Here is a 13,894-nt window from a genome sequence, read left to right on the forward strand (position 1 = left end):
GGTTTGTAAATAACGTTCAGCTGAATGAAGTTTAATTCACATCCGACTATAATAATGCAGGCTGGCTATGCTGACGAATTCTTTTTTTTCCCTGTAGTTATAATTCCCTGAATTCCAAAACTGGGTTTACACGACTGTGAAAAATGATTCGTTCATTGCCAGGTTAACGCAGAGGGTGCAAAACTTGCTCCAGGAGGCAAAGTTCAAAACCCCACAGCTCTTCGATGCGTTTTCGGGTTGCACTTACGCGTCGTCCGGCACGACGTCTGACGTTTAGCTCCAACAACAACAAATCCATTCTTGAAGAAGAACGAGCTCGCAGCACGTGCAAGCGGATCGTCAACAGGTGCCGAACATCGCGCCGTACAACCCGCAACACACATCGAGGAAGCACAACCGCACAACCGCACACAGAAATAAAACCTACGTCGGCCGTTGGGAACGAATCTTACGTTCTGCGGTGACGAACACTCGCTGCTCACTGGCGTGTGTGGTTCGACATCGTTACCGCACGACAAAAAAAATTATATTGTTCCTATGGGGGCTGTCCATAAATGACGTCACGTAATTTTTGACCCCCCCCCACCGTCACACGGCGTCACAAACAAGTCAGACCCCCCCTCAAATATGACGTCACAAAGCTCTGCCCCCCCCCCCCCAAAAAAATAAGACATGCTTCAAATCGCTTTAAACTATTGTCATTGTAGTGCGTATTTAATGTGGCGCTGCACTCTGATGTTGTAGGATAAAACATTTATTAAAAAGTCTATTTAATTAAGTAGAACGTGTTGTCTATATTTATTGAAAGTTGCGCATTTTGATGTGACGTCACATTTCTCACCCCCCCCCCCCCCCTCGTTACACATCGTCACAAATGTCTGACCCCACCCCCCCTTAGGTGCGTAACGTCATTTATGTACAGCCCCTTAAGTGAACAGTAATACCATACGAAGAGCAGTACAAACCGTGTGTAGTAAAACGTCTCATTTGAGTCCACCTCGAGGCTAACGCTTCGCAGTCGGCTTAGGGGCAAGCCGGCGTGGCTCCGTGGCAGTTCTCGTTGGGCCAAGCCACGAAGTTGTTGTCGAACTGAGCCGAGCGGAAGCACCGGGCAGCCTGCAGGTCGCATTCGCAGACCAGCTTGGCGCAGTCGTCATTCTGCTGACCTGTTTGGGGGCGAGAAAGCGAGTGGGTTGACATTCATCATCATCATCATCATCGACCTCCGCTTCAGACGAAGTCTCACCTTTCCCCACCAAGGCTTCATGCGAAGCATATCGATGCAACTCTGCTCACGTCGGTTCGCAGATCGATTTCGGCTTGGCACTCGGTCGATACGCCCCGCCCCACCTTTCCCCCGTGTGATTTATGGTATGTGTGCGGATGCATGTTGAACTTCTTTCGCGCCGTACATAGCCGACCGTGCTAAATCGGACGTGTGGGGAAGGACAACAAACTGAACACCAAAAGCAGGTTCTAAAGGAACGAGTCTTCGATCTAGATTTTCAAAGAAATCAAATAAACCCAGGTGATCACCGGATTGCCGCTCGCTGTCCTTCGGTGAAGCGCACTTCACACCGAACGCTGGCGGCGATGGTGGCGATGGTAGTGTGGTGGTGTGGGGGGGGGGGGGTGCCTCTCGTTTCAGTACTTTCGCCGTTCGAGGCGAGTGTCCGTCGCGGCACGAGGTACCGTGGGGGTGGCGGGGGGGGAGTGTGAAGCCCCACAACACTCAACGCCACCGACTGCACGGCGGACGTCGGGATATCCCGCGACTTCGTTTGAAAAGGGGGGTCGGGGGCATGTGTGTGCAAGGCGTCACGGCCAGATTTCAACATTTGCACCGTATTTACACGCATTCATACGCATTTTCCCCTTGCTGGCAAAAACCGTGTCCGTCTATGAAACATAGCACCCTTCACCATAGCCCTTGCACTGCAAGAATGGCAAATACAAAATGTACTTATTCTTCTTCTTCTTGGTTCTTTCGGTAAAGTCACGTAGAAGGGAAATAATAAAATAAAAAAATAAAACATTATAAAATATGTTTTAAAAATAAAACATAATAAAATGTTTAAAAAAATGTATTTTATCATTTCCATTCTACGTGACTTTACCGAAAGAACCAAGAAGATGAATCCCTGCAGTCACGAAAGCTTTAAATCGAAAAAGGTACTTGTTATTGTTATATCAACTCACTGCACGTGGCCTGCATGCTGTTGCACTCGTAGTTGTAGTATTTCATGTAGGGATTGCAGCCGGCTTTGATCGCCTTCCCATAACAGCAGTCGTGGGCATGACAGCACCTGGTAATCAAAATACACGATATTTTAAGACATGGGATTGGACAGCACAACCGCGAAAACCAACGTGACAGTATACATTCGATCCCGACCCTGACCCTTGTTGTATATTTGGAGTTTGCGTGTCCCTCTCTCCCCGTGGTCTCGTGGATTTTTCTCCGGGTCCTTCGGGTTTTCCCTCCACATTTAGAAAGACACGTTCAGATTATGTGGCTTCTATAAATTTCCACGTGACAAGCCACTCCGTTGAGCTGTCATTTGTGGCCAGGTTGCTTCTTAAAAAGAGCTATATAGCTCAGTGGGCCTTACTTGGTAAAATAAAAAATAAAGTATTGTATGGCACCAACATGCCTTCGAAATAACTTGCAGGAAGGAAAATATAGAGAGTAACAAAGATCCCCCGTATAGCCTTAACAGACTGTAGGGGCAAGTGCTGTTAGCGAGCACCTACGAAGGCCGGAACGGTACACAAGGGGGTGGGTGGCCAGCACCACGCCCGACCGCCTTTGTCTCCCCAGTAGCGATGTTTACACACCACACCAGGTACTCATTTCAGGCTGAGTCGACCTACACACACACACAACCTACCAGTCTGTCTTGTCTACCGGACGTCCGTGGCCTCCCATTCCACAATAGCAGCCGTAGCCATTGTACTCCAGAGGGTAAATGCCCACGACGCACTCGATCAGACGTCCGAACTGCAGAATGTTCCGCCGCTCCTTCGCGGATGACGCCGCGTGTGACGAGTACCCGCCGGCTGAGACGGGTGAGAGCGGATAACAACCGCGTGGTTCAAGTTCAAGTTCATGTATTAGGTGTATTCCTGTGAGCCATTCGGCTCTTGAATCGGGTCCAACCGCAACAAACAAAAAAACAAAAACATGAACAAGAAAACATCTTAAAGTGAATATGTGACTCTGTGCAAACAGAAAATCCAAGAAAAGACAGCAAAGTATTGCAGAAAAAATTAACCCGTAAAAACAAAGTTTTTCACTATCCTCTGGCTTGAGATGGCTGCCACCTATGGGTCAGATGATTGTCTGCCACCATTAAGCAATTGGTAAATAAATATTTTAAAAAATTTCCCTAAACAGTGTAAAATTTTGGAAAAAAAATGTTCACGAAAATTAATTGTCAATCACAACGAGTCTGTGTGCAAAATGTAAGCTCGATTGGATCACGGGAAGTGGGTTAAAAAACGACCGAAAGATTTGCACGGTCGTAAGCAAGCAAGCAAGCACGCAAGCAAGTGAACTTAATATAAAGGATTTAAAAAGCACCGTACACCAACGCTGTGTGCAAAAATCCCAGTGGGATGCAAGTCGGTTAACTTCTGGGACGCTCCTGGATAGGCAGCCCCAGTCTCAACCCCGTAGCTGCTCCCTCGGAAAGGATACGACCCCCGAAATGTGACGACGACGATGCCGTGGCGTCTCGCCACGCTTTACTTGAAGAGGCACCCACTCACCCACCCACTCACCCCCCCCAGTAGCAGCCGTCCCTGTGCCTGCTATAGATTTCCACATGATCGGGGCCACTTTGTATATTTTTTTAAAGATTCGTTTTAACCCCAGCACCTGGTCTGCAAATATACAATGAGTGTAGACGGAAAAGGCAATAATTGCAATGTATAACCCCAGGACTTTGATTCAAACAATGTAGAGGCAACGTAAATTTTACGCGATCTAACCCAAAAACCTTTATTGTGGATGATATTGGTCGCGAAAGCCTAAGTGTTAAATTGGAGGCAACGGTTAGTAGATTAAGTGTATTTGTGAAAGGCAATTTTAGGGCAATCGTCATCAATTGACACTGGAAACGCGTTGACTGTGAACAGCTACGACAACCTGGCAATGGCAAAGGATGACCGAGTTTAGTGCGGCCAATGAAAGCGGAGTTTGTTGAAAAGTGTGATGAACAATGACTGGTCCGACAGAGCGCACAACCTTGGGAAATCATGTGACGTTTGTGATTTTCTTTGGGAAGTTGTCATCCGAGTGCCCCCCCCCCCTAGAGAGAACAGCATGCAGGTTTGTCCAGATTCAGGCAGCTATTTTGTTTGACACAATAGAACATGATGCAGCAACAATTGCAGTTGACAATTGCTAGCAACAATGGCCATAAAATTGCACTACTTTATCATGGCCTTAATGTTGTCCGTTCAAATTCTGGCCAGGGGTTGGCACACAGCCCATCGTCCCTCCAGTTTAAACAGCTGATTTAGTGAAACTGCGTTGGCAGTGGTCCAGAAGCACAGATAACAAAAACAAAAACCACACATTCGTCAATAACGCTGCCTTCAAAAGAAAAGCAAAAACAGGCGACATTTCGTGAAATGGCCCTTCAAAGCACACATGTCACACATGTAGAGTCTGGCCTCTATATATAGCAAAGAATGGCAATTTTGCTGAAATATCGTCAATTGTATACTTGTTTCTTTTTAAGGCAGTGTTCTCGACAAGTGGACTGCGTTTATTTTTCCATCATCCCTACAGCTTTGGAATGTGGTTTAGATTATTTGGCAACCATAAATTCCCACATAAAAAAGGCCACTTCGATCAGTTGTGGCCAGGTCACCTCTGAAGAAGAGCTATTATCTCAGTGGGCTTTGCCTGGTAAATACAATAGTTTCGTTTTTGTTTTAGTTTAGGCTCAGGGCCACCAAAAAGGGACACACACTGTCTCATTATTGTTTGGACAAGAATATACTTTGACGTCCTTTCATGTCTGCTCTGTTCTGGTGAGACTTTTCAAATCACCAACAGGTGTTTTCGGATAGGTCATTTGCATCGGTGTGTGGATAACAATTCACGTGGGCACGTTAGGCGGGCAACGTTAGAGAACGGCGTTATTGCGAGGATAATTACTTAATGGCTGTGTGTTTTTTTTATTGAAACCATCCTAATCTTCAATGACACCGTACAAATTGCCCACTGCCCAGGCAATCACCGACATAAATGGCACGTGTAAACATGCTCCCTTCGAAAGCAATTTTGTTAATTGTATAGTTGGAACAGCCGATCTTGACCGCTTCTAATTGAGGTAATAATGTCGAATTATGTGCCCAATCGTTTCCGCACTTGCTCCATAAACAACGCACTATTCCACTTTTACCAATTCAAGGTAACGAGCCACTTCAGATATGATTGTACAGTACGTGGTTTAAAAAAAAACTGAAATCCGCAATTGGCAGCGAACAATTGACAGCAAACTGTGGGCCACGACGTTGGAATTGCTGAAATGCCAAAACCCATTGTCGTATCATCGTCGTTACCAATCAATCCGCAGTTTAACGAAGGGCTCCTTGAGCAACTGCCATCTCTCACGTTCCTACCACGGGAAAGTCGTTAAGCACCTGCACACCGGCCAATCAGCATTACGAATACAATCACAAAAGTGACAGTTTACATTTCAGCATTGGAAATGTTGATAGTTGGTAACGTTGATGGATCTTAAACCTAATACCTGTGTCTGGAAAAGCTCAGGGCTGCAATGAAATGGCAGTGTTTGTAATGCGGTTGTGATAAAATCGAGAAATGTCAGAGATACGGATGGCAATGCTTTCGAATTAGCAAATAAACATGCATGCATCTAAAATATCAAAGTATTATACTAAAAAATATGGAAATAAATTAACAAGCGTTAAGAGATATATACAATATAACTAATAGGAAGTAACCACACTAAGATAGGTAATAACAACCTGATTTTCTACACTAGAGATACCCATTGATGTAATGTATGATACAAATATATAATACTGGAGTAACATATATCAGTGTGACACCAGTCAGCCTAAACCATCATCCTTTCGGGGTGATTGGAATCAGTAGTACCATTCTCTGGAACGATCGCGGTCGATTCTATATACTGGCCCCTGCCATATGAACGTGGAATTTCCATCGCCGTCTTCGTGGCTGCCAATCGAGAAAGAGGCCACCCAGTAACACACTCACTTTTTTTTTACCAATAAATTTAAAGTGGTATCATGTGTAATATTAACATTGTGCGCATAAGCCAATGCGTATATGGTACTGAATGTTCTAACACAGTTATCATATTATTTACATTATTTGTATTGCAATAAACAAAAACATCGCTTCTTTCTAATCATTGAGATAAGGAAATGAGTATAATTGTATCATATCACCATATAATTTATTACATGGCAAAATATTCCTTAAAGGACATAAACAAGAACACATCGACAATATTAATATATATTTTTTATATACACACATCAGAAGTGTTATTCAAAATTAATAATTTCATCAAAATTAAATATCCCCACACAGCAACAATAACACTGATATATAAAAACATACAGGCCTCGCCATCACTATCACAAGCGACATCGTTGCCACTGCCAATCCCGATGAAACCCAACATCCCCACGGCGAACACCATCGCATCGTCCCTCGGAGACGGCATACTCTACCTTGGGTGAATATGAAGGCAAGCAGTAGCACGTTGAGCCACATGGACATGCTTGCTGATTTCTGGGGAGATATATTGGCGCAGACAGCCCTGATTAAACCAGATAACCCTGATGGAGAGATGCCGCTCCTGCCGCTCGTTACAAGCTCTTCGCTTGCTTTGCTCAGTTTGCCCAATCTGCAATTGCAACAGCTCCCCGGGTCTATTATCACAAATTGCAACGTAAGCGTGCGGCACGCGTCGTGTACGTGTGATGTTATGCTTGCTGGCAGTATCAACCCTGCCTGGCTTGCTGCCCCGCACACATTTTTTTGTTTTGCAGTTTGTGCACAAACAAATATACAGAATCGTGGCCTGGTTACACGAACAAAGGTTTGCAAACGGTCGCTTCAAACGTGTTCGTTGTCCGTTCCGTGGTTGCCGGTTCGGCAGCAACGGAGATTCGTCCGCAGAGGTGTGCCCCCTGCAGGGAAGAGTTGATCATCGCATGCCACCTGGGTGCGCCCTTCGCTTGGCTCGTTGGTCATTGAAGTCGGCGATGTTCGATCTTGAAATGCCACGCGTGGCAATGAATAGACTCTGCTCGGGGATTTACTCCGTGGGATCTATCCGGGGTAGAGTTCCGGAAAATAACCCTCTTCCGCCCTCCCACCTCCTCCAGAGCAGGGATCATTGATATATAATTATCTATTCTTTGAGTATTTCGGTAAAGTCACGTAGATAGAAAAAAAATATATAAGAAAAATATCACGACGTTTCGATTGCAACACAAGCGGTCTTCATTTATTTATTTATTATTAATGGAGTGGATTATTAACTTTCTGTGTCCTGGTCACAGAAGCAAAGTTTGTGGGAAATAATAACCATTTTCTGTACTTTTGACGCATAAGCAATTAAAAAATAACACTTACTACCTAGGTAAAATGTTTTTGTTACACAGTGAATTATCGCCGCTGTAAGTCTATGAGCAGAAACCCAAATGCATTGTATTGCATCTACTGAACTGTAGATGGCGACTGATGAATACTAAATTGAGACTTTTCTGGAAGGTATGATTTTATTATTAGTCGTGTAGTGGTGATGGATTTAAGTGGCGTGAACTATAAACAAAATACCTCTTTGTACATCCGTGTAAATGTAAACGTGAGCTCGGACCAGAGTATTGCTTGTGTTGAATCAATGCAGCTAAAATTATCCACTGATGACTGTGAAAAATATACTTTGTTTTATTTAGTTTTATGTGGAGAGACAGACTATACAGGAGACGTAGTTGCCTCCTTCATATGCCTGTTTGTGTGGCTGAGATAACTAACATTGATGGAATTACATATACGCCCCAACCATTCATTTGTATTTTAATTGCATTCATTCAGCGTGTGTGTAATCGCCGAGCCATGCGATATCCTGGGTTAGATTAAAATAATAATTTATTTTATTGAGTGTAAGCTCCCATTGATCTAATATCTTCAACTAATACACAAGAAACACATCAGACCACTCACAATGCGGTACCGTGCGGTACATTACAACTCCCCAGATTACCTTCTGTTATCCAGATAATGCTTCATGCATTAACTGTTGACATTTAACATCCGTAATTGTTTCATCTGTAATTTTTGAATTAACGACATGTTTCCAACAACTGTAATAACCGAGCACTGTGATGAATGGGAATGCACCTGCAGCATCGTATACTCACTGCTTTGTGGGACTAGAGACGATTACATTCTGTTGAACGAGTGCCCGTGCTCATTTGTTCACGTGAAATGATTGTGTGGGAAGGAGGCTCACGTTACTGACCACGTGTTGGTCACGTTAAATGATGCAAATAAATCTTGAGGTTGCAAATGCAATCATGGGTGAGCAACTGGTACACAACTTGTGTGTTACAACTATTGCCAAATAAACGTACCTCACTTGGAACCCTTCCCACGGTGACTCACGGGAACAACAACCACCGTAGGGACGAACAGGGCTTCAATTAAGATTAGGTGGGATGCAATGTTTGCATTTGGAACGATAATATATACCTACAAAATCTCCTTTGAATTTAAAAACAACAGGAATCACTGCGTGAACTGCATGTCACGATGCCATTACCATTATTTCCCTTTTCTGCAGATAGCCTTGTGATGGCCAACCAGCTCAAAAGAGCTGAGTGTGTTGAAATTAAAAAATACATTAATAACAACACAATAGTACAGCCAATGGAAAACATTTACATGAACGCGAACTGTTAGTGTACACGTGGTATTTAAAAAAATCTAGACAGCAGAATGGGCACAAACCAACTGCATACCAGTTTCATCATATTTAGGGCTCGTCAGTACAGTAAAGCCCTCCCCACCTGGACTGCAGCGACACAACTGGCAGAGTCTCAGAACAACAATGTTTTCCAACAAATCAATGATTTAACGGCCCTTTATCAATCCACCGCGAGAAGAATACCACAATAGCCATGCCGGTTGTGTGACTGCGCCTCGCCACACACTGGCCCAGTGTAGGGGGGGTCAGTGAAGGTGCGCCCCTGAATGTTTCATATATTACGAAACTTAAAAAAAAAATTACCAGGTAAGGCCCACTGAGCTATGAAGACTTTTTTCAGAAGCGACCTGGCCACAAATGGCAGACACATACTCGAAAGCCACGTTGATTCTAAATGTGGAGTGGAAAACCTGGAGAACCCGGAGAATTCACGCGACCGCGGGGAGAACTTACAAACTCCAAATATACAGCAGGCGTCAGGGTCGGGTTCGAACCCACGACCTCCTGCATACCAGGCAAGGTAGTTAACATCTACTAGCCACCGTGGCGCCCTAAAATGTATGTGAAGCTGTGACTGGGAGTCCAACTCAGGGGGTTGCAATCATAGAACAATGCTAACCACTGTGCCATGCTCCACTCCCAAACAAATTGATAATTTTCATATAAATATCTCGAAGCACAGACAGTCCCCGGGTTGTGGAAGACCAGGACTTACGGAAATCCGCCTTACGGAAATTCTGCCGTAAATCATGTTCCAAAAATTCAATACGCGGAAATGTTTGTGTTACATTAGCGCAAGTAGTGCAGCGCGGCGAGGTTGCAGATGAATACCGTGGAGCTCGAGTTTCACTCGGATTAAGGTAAATGGAATTTATTTTGATTTTTCAGGGGAGAGGGGGGGAAATTGTTCAGCTTCCGACATACGAACAATTCGGGTTAAGGGTCGCTCTCGGGAACCTAATTCCCTTCCGTAACCCGCGGACTGCGCGTAGTGACTTCTTCCTCCATTGCTATCAGCCAACACGTTCCTTCGGAGCGGGCAGGTAGGAACTTGGTTGGACAGCGTGGGGCGGCGCGTCACGTGATGCTGAGCACGCCCGAAATACAAATCGAGGGCGTGGCTATCCACGACAGACAAATAATCCCTGGTGGGCAGTGTGGAACCTGTTGTTCCTACCTGTATGTATAAAAGATAACTTGACTCTAGGTAGCCATTTCGATTTAAAGCTTTCGTGACTGCAGGGATTCATCTAGGTAGCCAGGCAGACAGCCCCCTGAACTATCCCCCCCCCCTCCCTTAGGACCCTCCCCTGAGCACCCCCCCCCCCATATCCTTAGGCCCCTCCCCTGACCCCCTCCCTTAGGCACCTCCCCTCTCCGTACCCGGCAGTAGGTTTCCACCAATCAAAGAACTGTTTATATTATATATATATTTATGCGCGACAGACAGACAGTCAGACAGACAGACAAAAAATCCCTGGTGGGCAGTGTGGAACATTGTTCCTACCTGTACCTGTTGTTCCTACCTGTATTATCACAACATGTTTAGCATCGACTAAATGTATACATTTTTAGTTTTTCCCATGAACATCTCGTCACGATTTCTATTTACAGATGCCATAAATGGCACTGTAATGAGCGTCTCTAATTTTAACATAATTAAAACCCCATAGTTTTTACCATCAACACTGTGGCAGATGCAGTACTACACTAAGTATGGTACTTTACAACATCGCAAATCCATCACATATCCGCACTGACCGATTCACTGCCCACACGCAGCGCTGTACCGTATTGGTGTGTGGTGCACCTTTCAATTTCACAAAAACCAACCATAGATTTTCACAAATGTGCTTGTGCACGGCTGCCAAAGTAGAATTACAAAACATGACTTTTCACATTTTCAAATGGGGCCATGTGTTTTTCACGTCGCATTTGCTTGCTTCTGAAGCACAGCAAAACTTTTTTCCCCCACGTTCAAAGCAGTTTGCACTTCACGTGTTGTTCAGTAATCCTATGCGTGTATCGCGGTGGAACTGTCATTTTCCAGGGATGTTCACATATCTGACAAATTTCTGAGCATAAACCATCACGCAAACTCCAGTCGGTCATCCTTGCAGCGGATTTTTGCTAGCCATCGACAAAAAACGGCCACTGCATCGCGCACTTTGTACATATATGTGAACTTATTTCGCACTTTATTTAGCCAACCTTGCGGGTGGAAGGACGTCTGGAACGCTCTTCTGATATTAGGAAGCCACTGGAGCTATGCACTTTTAAATCTAGATTGAAAATAATTTCTTCAGAACTGCTTGATGTGTTTAGTTTGTTGTCCTTGCCCAGCATTTCCGATTAGCACGGTTGGCTACGTACAGTGCGAAAGAAGTTCAACATACACACATTTTCACTTATCCCACCGATATTGGCAGTCTCCAATCGTTTGTGATTACCTCCCTGTAAGAAACAACACCAGATGTCGATTTGCTATGCTGGTGGTATATTTAAAGAGGCTCGAGGACTCCAGTCGTGGGTAAAAGCTTCCCGTGAGATTAACCGTGGGTTTGTGAGAAAAGGCTGTATAAAAAGTCACTGTTGTGTGTGTATGTGTGTCTTTGTGCTTTGGGAATAATATATCGGCTCCCAAATGCATACTCATAGCGGCCAGCACACAATGTAGCATTTTCACACAAAGGTTACGTTCTGCATATTTTTTTCCCTTTATTTTTACCAAAGAAACCATTACTATTATGTTGTTTTTCACAAAACTGTGGCTCGTAGGGATTATTTGCTCAAACGCAAGTAAAAACCCAAGGGACTGCGCTGGCAGTGATGTGCAAACATGGGCCCAAAACACCTCCCAATCATCGTGAATATAACTACAGTCACTGCATGTTTCAAGCCTTGCTTTTTTTTTGCATGGGCGTCACTGCTCACACACCCCATGGGTAGTTATTATTAATTTTCCGTACAGATTTTGTACTTTTCCACACTTCAAACGTCTTGAAAACCGACTCATTTTGAATGTTCGCCTTCGTTAAAAAAAAAACGAAACGCTTTTGTAACTCTATGCGCCTGATGCCACGGAGAGGTGTGAGTCTCATTTTTAACGAATACGAGGTGCAGATATTTAAAGCGAGACAATGTTATATCTGCTTCTTTTACAAATACGCAGTTGATCACACATTGGCGAGAAAATGGCGCTGCCAAAAGCTACGAACTAAGTCTCGGTACATGCCACTGTTACATCACGTGGAAAACATCGTTCCCAATATCGCTCACAACTGATGTTCAAACTCAGTGCTCAGCGGGTTTGCACAGCTGTGCGCTAACCAATGCGCCACCACTCCATCCACTTGGAGCTATCAGAGGGCGTTTTTCCTTCAAAGCGTCTTACTAGAACATCGACATCATCATTACCAGCCATGATACATCCACTGCTAGACGAAGGCCACACCGTTGCCATCCCTCACGGCATTAGAATGACGCTCTTTGTTTCCCGCGCACACGAGCTCAGCTTATCACTCCATCTCTCTTGACAACGTAATTTACGATTTGATTGCATTGGGCACATAACCCACGCCTAATGCAATAAAAAAAATTTCTAAACCATATTATACCTTTAACCCTTGAAATGTTTTTTTTAATAGTATCATTTCCAAATATAATGTAAATCAAACAGGCGTTTCACCCTTCAAATTAAAGAGGTCACTGCATAAGCTGGTGTAAAAACATGATTTTTTTCTATTTACGCACATAAATAACAGTCAATTTCACAGTAACACAGTAAGCCTAATCATAGTAGAAACAAAGTGGTAAAGAAAGTAACGGTCGTATAACGAGCGTATGTTTTTCGATTTCCAGGACCATAAATGTAGTTTTATATTTAATAGGGGCCTCTTAAGTCTCCTCCAATGTCTAATTACACACCAACCATAGCACTATATATCTTGATTAAGGTTCTCATAGATATAAAAATATAACACATATACAGTACAGTGGAACCATTTACTTTTAACACTAATATACTTTAAAAAATACATTTCGTTACGATAAGTGTCCATTAATCCAAAGCAAGATTCAAGTGTGCTATGCCATATCATATTATTACAGTACAGTAATTGTGGATTCAAGTACGAACATTTTCTAAGGCGTGTATTCATGAGCAACAAAAGCATGTTAACAGCTTGCTACACGAGTCATTATAAACTTACAAACACGAATTTCTACTTACACACATTTCCACTTCATCTACGAAGAAAACCCTCAAGAATATAAACATCTCACTATTTGTACAAAGACGTTTAATCGTGACACCAATTACCTATACGTAAAAATGTTAGATTAATAAAATACATTTCAACCAACATTACAATAAGTACTTAGATCAATATGGTAACAGTCCATGTGCTGCTGTTTTACAAATGTCCGTTCATAAATCAAACTGTAACATTAAGCCCTCTTTCTATCCTGGCACACAGCATTTATTTTAAGGGTGTAACAACTATTTTCCACCCATTTTCTATCTTAATACATACATGCATTTGCTGTAAAAAAACAAACCAGGAGAGAATTATTCAGTCTGTCGAGTAACCGAGTTATCGTGCATTTCATAAAACTATGAGCTGCTTGCACCGCATTGGCTTTGCAGATAGGAGTACTAATTATAATTATTAGTGGACTCTAGACTAATATTTCTGAATGTCTTGTTGTGGGATGCAAGGGCGATTTTAGATAGTTGGGTAATTCTGTGTCTGAGTAATAATGAATGTCCCAAAATCGTACCATTGTAATAAAATGTGCCCATTTGAATGTCCTTGTACACACCTTGATTGAAATTCATGAACACAGACACAAGGCAGAGCTCCATCGCTGAGGTTGCTTAACGATAT

At 43.5% G+C, this 13,894-nt stretch overlaps 1 protein-coding gene across 1 annotated transcript; it reads right to left on the bottom strand.

The window, feature by feature from the left end:
• Positions 1-875: 875 nt before the first annotated feature.
• On the bottom strand, positions 876-7,110 carry LOC144728335 (neutral phospholipase A2 3-like). The gene is made up of 4 exons (XM_078607695.1): positions 6,742-7,110; positions 2,892-3,060; positions 2,200-2,306; positions 876-1,166 (listed from the first exon to the last, which is right to left on the bottom strand). The coding sequence occupies exons 1-4, from the start codon at positions 6,788-6,790 to the stop codon at positions 1,024-1,026; spliced, it is 468 nt and encodes a 155-aa protein (XP_078463821.1). The 5' UTR covers positions 6,791-7,110; the 3' UTR covers positions 876-1,023.
• Between the last annotated feature and the right edge of the window lie 6,784 nt (positions 7,111-13,894).

Source organism: Lampetra planeri, chromosome 28 (assembly GCF_965212315.1).
Source record: "Lampetra planeri chromosome 28, kcLamPlan1.2.h2, whole genome shotgun sequence".
NCBI classification, from domain to species: domain Eukaryota; kingdom Metazoa; phylum Chordata; class Hyperoartia; order Petromyzontiformes; family Petromyzontidae; genus Lampetra; species Lampetra planeri.

Coding starts and splice junctions, on each gene's coding strand:
- LOC144728335 (XM_078607695.1), bottom strand. CDS start 6,790: ATGTCCATGTGGCTCAACGTGCTACTGCTTGCCTTCATATTCACCCAA. Junction 3,061..6,741: donor TGCCTTCATATTCACCCAAG/GTAGAGTATGCC, acceptor CACCCGTCTCAG/CCGGCGGGTACTCGTCACAC. Junction 2,307..2,891: donor CCGGTAGACAAGACAGACTG/GTAGGTTGTGTG, acceptor TTTGATTACCAG/GTGCTGTCATGCCCACGACT.